This window comes from Bufo bufo, chromosome 1 (genome assembly GCF_905171765.1).
Source record: "Bufo bufo chromosome 1, aBufBuf1.1, whole genome shotgun sequence".
In the NCBI taxonomy this organism is placed as follows: domain Eukaryota; kingdom Metazoa; phylum Chordata; class Amphibia; order Anura; family Bufonidae; genus Bufo; species Bufo bufo.
Genome location: NC_053389.1, coordinates 809,990,348 through 810,001,009, shown reverse-complemented (window position 1 = coordinate 810,001,009; position 10,662 = coordinate 809,990,348). Strand labels below are relative to the sequence as shown.

The following is a 10,662-nucleotide window of genomic DNA, read 5'->3' as shown; positions in this document are numbered from 1 at the left end:
TGGGGCTCAGAGACACTGGTGCAGAGCACAGAGGAATCAAGCAAAATTGTATTCAAGGACAACCAAAGTCAAGGCAGGCAGAGTGCGAGTAGTCCAATAAACAGTCCAAGGTCAGGGCAGGCAGTGAAGGGTCAATATGGAGGTTAGAAGGCCTACAGAAGGGTGGGACAGTAGTTTCTCTGGAAATCCAAGCCCACTACAAGGCAGCAGGGGAACAATGTTGCACCAGGTATATTGGGAAAACAGAAGGGTGAGTGAACCATGGTCATGGGACGTAAATATAACAATTTTGAACTAAAGTATAATTGGAATCTGTATCATTACATTTTCAAAAATAGATATCATTGTGACCTATTTTGACAATTTGATTTTCTCCATTTCTACTTTCTTCGCACAGGTACAGCACTGTTTCCTACAGTTGGATGCATTCCATGATATATGCCACAAAAGAGATAAATTCCATTGAGTCTTTGCTCCCAAATATATCTCTAGGCTATCAAATCTTTGACACATGTGCACACTCTTCAGAATCTCTCTGGGGAACATTTTGGACTCTGTCTGGAGAGGTCCATCCAATTCTGAACTACCAGTGTAACCAGAAAGTTCCTCTTGCTGTCATTGGTGATGGCTTATCAATATCTACTTTAACAATGGCTACTGTTTTAGGGACATACATGTACCCTCAGGTAAATATGTTCCTGGATCTTAATTTGTGATATTTACTAGGAATTCAGTATATGTAAGGGTGAAGAGACAGGTATATGGATACTTATTTTCAGGAAATGATCTGTTGGAAGAAAGTATGCAAATTAGCTCATGCAATCCAAGCCAGAAGCTGCTCCAAAATGATGAGCGACCCATGTGCAGACAGATATTTCTGGGTTGTTGCCCTTTGTCAGTACACAGCAGGGTACAAGTTGGCTAGAAGAGATTCCTAAAATGCAGCTCTCTTTAATGAAAGTCAGCACACATCTGGCTTGAATCTAAGGTAGTGTTCACATTTGTGCTTGGAGCCTCCATCAGTGGATTTCATCTTATTTTACAGAAGAATAGCACAGTATTTAGTGGAATTTTTCCCCCAAAATCGAGGAAAATGCAACAAAGTGCATTGTAACTCAGTTATGTCCATTAGGCTCCACTGATGTCTGCTATGTGATGGATCCACCTTATAGTTTATTTCATGTTTCTGCCCCTCTGACAGAAAAGAACAAATTACAGAGATATGAACTGAGCCTAAGACATCTCATCCCAGCCAAACAGTACCTTGCTATGTTGAGGGACAGTAACCACAAAACGGCCATCAACAGGTGGGACATTCTTCATTTTGATGGAGTCTCTGGCTTGACTGTCATGTGTTAACTTGTATTTTATCCCATTTCAGTGCTTTAAAACAAATCCCCATACACCCACAGGGTCTCTTTGATAAAAACCGGCAACCCTCCCCCTACCGGGCTGCACCTAAGGCATGTAATCTAGCCAGCCAATTCCCAACTGAAACAACTGTTTATGTACATGGGTTGCTCTTCATTTTGGAGGAGTCTGTGGTTTGACTGACATGAGTTAATTAGCAAAGGATTTGAATATTAATGTCATTCAACCCAAATACTGTGTTTTCCATCTGAAACGTTGCTCATATTAGGCATAGAATATTGTCATCTTCACATTTCATCTTTCTGTAGACAATTCTTGTTTAACTTTCCTTTGATCTTCTATAGGTAAGCTATGGAGCATCCCTAGCCTCGCTGAATAACCGGCTTCTGTATCCATCATTCTTCCGAACCATTTCTGGTGACAACAGACAGGCCAGGGCCTTGGCTGCACTTGTTGCCCACATGGGATGGAACTGGGTTGGTTTACTATCTTTGAATGAAGACTATGGAATTATAGGTTCTCAACTTCTCAAAGAGGAGCTTCATAAATTGGGGGTGTGCCTTGCATATCATGAAACATTTGGTCAAACAACCTCCCTAATGAAAATGAATTACATTGTAAATTTGGTCATTGAGTCATCTGCTATGGTTATTATAATTTTTTCCAGGGAACCTTTCACCTATCCTTTAATGGCCATTCTTCTAGAGAGAGACAACAACAAGCGCATTTGGCTTGGTACTGAAGGATGGTCAAATTCACCCTTTTTAGCCAGTAAAAAGTTTAGTAAAATTATGTCTGGGACTCTTGCACTGTCCTTGCATGGGATGGATATACCAGGGTTAAAGGAATATCAACTTGCTCTTCGACCTTCAACCTTGCTTCCTCAGGATATCTTCATTGAAGATTTCTGGGAAAAAGTCCACGAATGTCAGTGGTCAAACAAAAGCAGTGCTGCAGAAAATGGTACAGTGTGGTGCACAGGGGAGGAAACATTGACCAGATTTAGGAGCAATGAATATGAGTTTAATGAATTTGACTTTCGACTGCACTATTTGGTGTATAGTGCAGTATATGCTGTGGCCCATGCCCTACATGAACTAATCTTCTGCACACCTAGTGACAGTCAACCTGGAAAATGCAGAAATCAAAAAGCCATAGCACCATGGCAGGTACATAGTACAAATTTTGCTTTAAAAAATGTTCAGTAACAATTAGATGTAGTGTTGAACTGAAGGTGGCCATACTCATTAGACACAAGTCGATTGATAGTTGAACAGGAGTTGAACAAACATCTGGTGAGCTTGCATTTTGCAGACATGGCCTTACACATTTAAGTCATTAGTGGACATTACAGTTATTGAAAGTGACCATACGTGTACTGAAACCAGACGGGAGATGGACAAAAGATCTTCCTGGGAACAATTTTCCATATAAAGATCTTTTGTTCAGGAACCATTTTGGACAAAAATATTTAACACAACCGACTTCTTTTCAGGCGATAATGGTCTGTCATCAGTCGGCTAAAAGGATTGTTCACTGTTAAATTTCAGCTGATAAACATTTAATTTGGTTGAAATTGTCAATTTTGATCAAATTAGAACCAATGTATATGGCCACCTTGAGATACCATGGATCCTTCGGTGGAAATGGAAGACCCACCTTACATCAATACAGAAAATGTATATGCCTTTTACTTTCTTAATACTCCTTATACTCTGTATTTAAGATAAGTCACTAAATGCATATTAAGGCCAATCATTACTATTGATAAGACCATCTCATCTGTTCCCCATCATTCTGCACTCAATACCCCATAAAGAGAAAGTAAAAACAGAATGTTTGAAATCTTTGTTAATTTATTGAAAAGGAAAACTAAAATCTTGCATTGACATAAGTATTCAGACCCTTTACTTAGGACTTGGTTGAAGCAGCTTTGGCAGTGATCTCAGCCTCCAGTCTTCTTGTACAGGTATCATGGTAAATATTTTGCCTCAAAATGATGTTATTCTGATACTTGACTATGATATCTGACCATGTCCTAAACTGAACACTGTATTCTTGGGTATGGCGTCACAAGGTTTACACACCTGGATTTGGGTATTTTCTGCCATTCTTCTGGGCAGATCCTTTCAAGCTCTGTCAGGTTGGATGCGGACCATCAGTGGATACTGGACAGTCATTTTCACTTCTCTCTAGAGATGTTCGATTGAGTTCAAGTCAGGGCTCTGGCTGGGCCACTCAAGGACATTCAAAATTGCCCCTAAAGGTGGCCATCTTGTCTTGCGAAAATGCGATCCGTCATGCTGGAAAACTTCCACTGAAACTGCATGTTTAAATTCAGATGATCCCTTTCGATTGTGCTCAAGCACCAGGGATTTAATTTTTTTTTAATAAAAAACGAACTGCCTGGTTGGACAATTTAGTTGGTGGAACCGTTCGTACAAACGAACCCATGGTTGACTGATCAGCTACAACGCGACCGATCATTATCTCAGATGTATGACCAGCTTAAGCCACTTTTGTTTCATCTTGACTGTGTGCTTAGGGTCATTATCTTTGTTGGAAGGTGAACCTTCGGCCCAGTCATAGGTCCAGAGCACCATGGATCAAGTTTCCAATAAGAATATCTCTGTATTTTGCTCCATTCAGGTTTCCCTCAACCTTGACTAGTCTCCCTGCCCCATCGGCTAAAAAACACCCTCATGATGCTTCCACCATGCTTCATTGTAGGGATGATATTGGGCAGTGCCTGGTTTTCTCATGCCTGCAAGTAAAGACAAAAGGTTACATATTGGTTTCATCAGACCAGAAAATCTTGTTTTTAACAGTCTGGGGGTCCTTTAGCTGCTTTATTGCAAACTTCCATGTGTCATTTACAGAGGAGTGGTTTCTTTCTGGCCACTACAGCCATACAGCCCAGATTGATGGAGTGCTGCAGTGATGGTTGACCTTCTTGAAGTTTTTCCCATCTGCATACAGAACTTTTGGACCTGAGCCCAAGTGCTCTAGGACCTTTCAGTGCAGAAGAAATGTTTTGTATCCTTCCGCAGATCTGTGCCTCCAAACAATCCTGTCTCTAAGGCATTTTTTTCTCCTCAAGGCATGGTTTTTGCTCTGATATGCATTGTCAGCTGTGAGACCTTATGAAGACATAGCTGTGTCTTTCCACATCATGTCCAATCAACTTAATTTGTCACAGATGACTCAAATCAAGGTGGAGAAGAAAAAGTTCAGTCTCCAGAGGTGTCAAGGCTTCTAAATAAGAAGCCCCCAGAGCTAAATTTCAAGTACCTTTGTCATTATGGGAAACTGAGTGCAGATTGCCAGGGAAACTTTTTTTTTTTAATGTTAACACAAGGGTGCAACATAACAAAATGTGCAAAAAGTGAAAGGGTCTTAAAGGGGTTGTCTAGCGCTTAATATTGATGACATACCCTTAGGACAGGTCATCAATATTGGTGGGGGTCCGACACCTGGCACCCCTGCCGATCAGCTGTGAGATGAGGAGGTGACACTCCAGCTGAATGGCGCTTCATCATTACACTTTGTCTTTTCTTCTGTGAAGCGATGGCGTAGTGGAATTACAAGCACCCCCTCCATTCACTTGAACTTTTGCAAGACTCTGTATTCCAAAGGTGAATTACTAACTTGTAGTATATTAAGTCCAAAAAAAATAAAAAAATCAGATGTACTTAAATTTTCTAATACAATATGAACTGTAGTAACATTATATAAACTTTGAGAAGGGGGTGTTTTTGACCTAGGTTTTTCAAGACTACTCAACTTGTTATTATGTCTATATCTAGGAAAATTTTTGTGCAGTGGGGAACCAGTGCTTTTATTACTATAAACTTTATGGGAAGTTATAGTTCTCTTTAATATTTCCAATGGTAGATTGTTCGCTCCATAAAAAATATCCATTTCAAGAATCCAATGGGAGAGGAAATGTATTTTGATTCTACTGGAAATCCACCAACTGACTATGATGTGATAAACTGGCATAGGAACCTAGATGGATCCATCAACTTTGTGAAGGTTGGGCGCTATAATTTACGTGAGTCTCAACAGAATGAGCTGACCATCAATATCTCTGCAATTAGGTGGATCACTGGAGAACTGGAGGTACAACATCTAATGTTTATAGTCCTGAAAAAAATAAGATTATTGAAGTAGTGGTCTGGTGAACATTTTTTATTCTACCTTTAGATCCCTTGCTCTTTGTGCTCTGAGCACTGCTCTCCTGGATTTCGAAAGGCTGCTAAAAATGGACAACCGATGTGCTGCTTTGACTGTCTTCCCTGTTCAGAAGGGGAAATATCTGATCGTATAGGTAGGTTTCATCTAGCAATAAAGGAAGAGAATACTCTGATATATATATATATATATATATATATACATATTGTTGACCGAGGTTTCTTGGGTCTTTCAGAGGAGATAATTCTGAAGGCCACCTTCTATCTAAACAGAACATATACTCATCCATTTTTAATCAAGACTGTGGGGTTAGAGTTGTGAAATCAGTTTTAGGTGGAGCTGGACTGTAGATAATCACATAAGAAATAAACCCTAATGATTAACTCCAAAGTCATCTCCACTGGGGACCATTATTGTGGCACTGGTGCACCAGCCCAAACCTGGTCATATACAATATTATTGAAAATTATCCATTATATTGTTTTAAAAATAAGTTTCTTAGCTTAAAAGAAACTGCAAAAACATCAGAAAAAGTCAAATAAAAAAAAAAGCTTCGGTCAAAAATACATTTTTAAACCTTTATGCCATATTGATTAAAAACCCTATAATTTAGAAATGATTGAGTATACCGTCAGCTCGACTCAATTCTTTGGCTGGTCAGAACTGTGGAAAAGACCATGTGCCAAACACTCCTTGACACGATATTCACAGGCTGATTCACATCATCCATCATGGAGCTGCTGACTGGCCGAGGAGAATTATGTGATACACTATTTGCCCATAACAATCCACTATGCACCAAGTGCTTTGTGTTGGTCCTTCTTTGGAACAAAAGTCAAATTTGGGTTTCTGTATGGATTATTTTTTATTAATACGTCTCGGTCACCAGACATGTCTTAGCTATCATATACAAACTATTGTTTATAACAAATGTTCAACCTCTAGAGGTTTATAAACTGGTTCCATACCCTGCTCCTGTTGTGGACTGTGTGGTGTCTGTTATCAAATAAAAACATTAACAGAAATCTTAGGGCCTTAGGTTCCCATATCAAAACTAAAGTACCCCCCCCCCACACTGACAGCAAAGCCAAGTAATATTTTTAAAATTAAGGTTAATGGGTTGTCACATCAAAGACAACCCCTTTAATCTATAAGCCACCATGGCAATAGTTTACCAACTCGGCTTAGGCTAGTTTCACACTAGCGCTAAAATGATCTGGAAGGGTGTTCCAGTAGAGGAAAAGCCTGCCAAAGTTCATACACTATCTTTCCCCACTGGAGCCCTTTCACTATAATGGGACCTGGTGGGGATCCAGCCTGTATCCGGCATTAGCGCCAGGATTCGGCCAGGAGAAAAACCACTGGTATTTGTCCATCCTATTCTTGGCACTAATGCTGAAAACAGGCTAGTCAGTGGGGTCTGGTGGTGCTCTGGCTATGCTGAATGAGATGAACTCTGGCATTCTGTTCCTCTACCAGAACAGTCTACTGGATCATTTTAGTGCTAGTGTGAAACTAGACATAGGTCCCAAAACATATAGAATTCACTGACTAAATTAAAGGCTTGAACTGCTTCACTTTGGCTCTTGGAGACGAGGTCCTGAGCATAATACTTACCACCTTTGATGTCTACACACCCTACTAGAACATAGAAATTTTATCATTAATATTGCAGTCTTTGGTATAAGTGATTACATGTTTGTTCAAGTCCCCTAGCGGGATTAAAAGTAAAGTTAGTAAATGTTTTTTCTTTTTAAATAAAATAATTTAAAAAATCAGATCACCCCCGTTCCCCATTTTTCATATAAAAATATATATAAAACACCCATAAAATATGAAAGGTTATGAGAGTGAGATTAAGGCAATGCAAAGACCTTTTTTCAAGGATTAAAATTTTTTCAAAGTTATAAAAAACACCAAAAAGAATATAAAATTAGCATCACAGTAATCGTACTGGAAAAAAAGGTAAAAAATGTAGCCATCATTTTTTTTTTTATCTCCAATTCTATCTGATTGATATTTTTTTACAGCTTCTCAATATACTGTATGACTTAGACATTAGAAAGTACATCTAGTCCCCCAAAAAGCCTTCATGAAAAAAATAAAAAAGTGACTCTTGGAATGTTGGTAGGAAAATTGGCCTGTTCTTTAAGCGGTTAAAGAGCTTTTTTTAGTTTTTGAAAACCATTTCTATTATCCTACGGGCTCATGCACATGACAGTATGTTTGGTCCGCATTTGATATGCATTTTTTGTGGGTCAGATGCGGAACAGCGCGTGCTGTCCGCATCCACACGTCCTTCCGTGGCCCTGCAAAAAAGATATAACATATTCTATTTTTGTCTGTTTTGCAGGCAAGGATAGGACTATACTACAGTAGTAAAATTTGCGGACCTCAAAACCATTACAGCCATGTGCATAAGCTCTAATAGGGAATTTTGACACCTATTTATTAAGCAGAGCAGAGGGTGTCTACAAAGACCTTCTGTCACCAATCCTTTAATTTCAATTGGAGCTGTGTAATACCTCATTTCGCCTATGGAGGAGCTGCAGGGAAATTGAACATGCTCTACCACAAATTACAGCTGAGTACAAGGTGACCCTTTTTGTAGGAAACGGGTATATACTCTACCTGATCTCATTTGCTTTCCAGATTCCAGCAACTGTTTCTTATGTCCAGATGAACTGTGGCCAAATAAAAACAACACTGTATGCATCCCGAAAGTTGTTGAGTTTTTGTCCTACTGGGAACCGCTTGGAATTACGTTGACCACAACGACCATCTTTAGCTCACTCATCACTATCAGCATATTGTGTGTGTTCATCAAATACAGAGACACAGCCATAGTCAAAGCCAACAATCGAGATCTCACCTACCTTCTTCTCACTTGTCTGTTTTTAGGCTTCTTGTGCTCATTACTTTTCATTGGGGAACCTCAAAAATTCACTTGTCGCTTTCGCCAAGGAGCCTTTGGTGTCATTTTTGTTCTCAGTATTTCATGCGTCTTAGCCAAGACTATCATGGTGGTCATTGCTTTTAGAGCTACCAAACCAGGAAGCAACATGAGGACATGGATGGGATCTAAAGTTCCAACCTCAACTATATCGCTGTGCACCTCCATCCAGTTTTTTATATGTGTCTACTGGATGCTCCAATGCCCTCCTTTCCCTGAAAGAAATACAAAGATCAAAACAGGAATCATCATCTTCCAGTGCAATGAATGTTCAGATACCCTTCTATGGTGTATGTTGGGATACACTGCATTTTTGGCTTGTGTCAGCTTTTTTATTGCCTTTCTGGCACGAAAATTACCAGACAGCTTTAACGAGGCCAAGTGGATCACATTCTCCATGTTGATCTTCTTGAGTGTCTGGATTTCCTTTGTCCCAGCCTATCTAAGCTCTCAAGGCAAGTTCATGGTGGCTGTTGAAGTTTTTGGAATTTTATCCTCCAGTGCTGGGATTGTAGGTTGTATATTCTTCCCCAAATGCTATATTATATTACTAAGACCCAACCTGAACTCCCGACAGAACCTACTGGGTAAAGGCACCACCAAGAAGACATAGTCATCCTACTGTTTTGTACCCTGGAACTTGATATGTTTTTTTCAAGGACAGAATGAAACAATGGATGGACAATCATACAGTAGATGTTTTGGAGGACACATTCTTTTTGTTCTTTGTAAATAAAGTCTAATTGATTAGACCAGAATACAACCTTGTTTACAAGCAATAAAATGCATTTGTGAGACAATTTACTACATTTTAAAATGAAAATAAAGTTGATAATGTTCTTCTAAGCACCAGAGAGAGTCACTTACCTCTGTATTTATGGGTCGATAGAAAGTGGCGCTTTGGCAATATTTAGATAGTTCTATGAATGGCTGCAGGTACTATGGATATACTAGCTCAGTAGAGAGTATCACACATAATAAGCTGAGATACAGTGACTCAGCAGACAGTATCCACTTAATAGGCTGAGATAAAGTGACTCAGTAGACAGTATCACACATAGCAGCCTGAGATACAGTACAGTGACTTAGCAGATTGTATCATACATAACCAGCTTAGATACTTTAGCTCATCAGACAAGATTGAATTACCTGCAGTCCTATGTAAATCTAAAGTTAAAATATTATATCTTGTACTACGTAACAAAAACTCAGCTCCACTATACTGGTAGATTTGACCTTTTCCTACGTGCATCCACTATATGGTGAGAATGGCAATAAATATGGATTTGCTAGGGGTGCTATTGTATTTTTTGGTGGAGCCTGGTAACTGCACACAAATGACTGCTAACTACCACTCTGTCCCTACTCTGCAACTTGAAACCAAGGCACCTTTAAAGAGGTTGTCCATTCCTATTATATTGATGGCCTATCAATAGGATGAGCCGGTAATATCAGATTAGCAGGGTTCCAACATCCCACACTCCTGCCAATCAGTGGAGGTAAGGGAGTAACTCCGGCACCAGGAATAGGTCTGTCAACAGCTGGTGTCCACAGGTGTCAAAGCCCTGTCCACAGCTGGTGGAGCTGCAAGAAGGATTTTTTTTCCCCATCTAAAATAACAGATCTCAGATGGAGACGGCCAAAATGGATTCCAAATGTGAATAACAGATGCTTAAAATACAGGATTCATTTATTTATTTATTTTCTGTTCTAATGGATCAGAAGAACATTTGTTAAACGTTGATGTCAACCTGATATTACTGCAGCACTGCCCTCATTGAAGTGAATAGTAACCAGCTCCATTTTCTACACAACAGATGGAGCTGGTTAGCTCTGACACCTAATTCCTGCACCAAACCTACTGCAAAACAATCAGCAGTGGTGCAGGGCATCAGGTAACATAGATGATATGAAAGGAGTGGACAATTCCTTTAAAGTTTAATTGCATTTCCAAAGATCAGATTTTTATTTGAGCTTCTTTTGACTCCCATATGGGCTGACTGTAATACACTTAGGTCTCAGTAATACTATATGCATATGCAAGCCTCAGCCCCTGACCAGGTGAACATCACACCTGGCCTCAGGATTTGTCCTCAGCATCAGCTCCAGACCCTTTTAAAGCACATCACAAAATCACCACTACA

The 10,662-nt window shown here is 39.6% G+C and overlaps 1 protein-coding gene across 1 annotated transcript; it reads left to right on the top strand.

Annotated features, from left to right (window-relative positions):
- The first annotated feature begins 431 nt into the window (after positions 1-431).
- On the top strand, positions 432-9,131 carry LOC120988890 (extracellular calcium-sensing receptor-like). The gene is made up of 5 exons (XM_040416662.1): positions 432-686; positions 1,716-2,540; positions 5,266-5,493; positions 5,578-5,701; positions 8,218-9,131. Exons 1-5 carry the CDS (start codon positions 432-434, stop codon positions 9,129-9,131), a joined length of 2,346 nt encoding a protein of 781 aa, XP_040272596.1.
- Positions 9,132-10,662: the final 1,531 nt, after the last annotated feature.

What these genes read in the sequence shown, in the direction of transcription:
- LOC120988890 (XM_040416662.1), top strand. Translation starts at nt 432, where the DNA reads ATGATATATGCCACAAAAGAGATAAATTCCATTGAGTCTTTGCTCCCA. An exon ending in GGACATACATGTACCCTCAG is followed by an intron (nt 687 to 1,715) that starts GTAAATATGTTC and finishes GATCTTCTATAG; the next exon opens with GTAAGCTATGGAGCATCCCT. An exon ending in AAGCCATAGCACCATGGCAG is followed by an intron (nt 2,541 to 5,265) that starts GTACATAGTACA and finishes TTCCAATGGTAG; the next exon opens with ATTGTTCGCTCCATAAAAAA.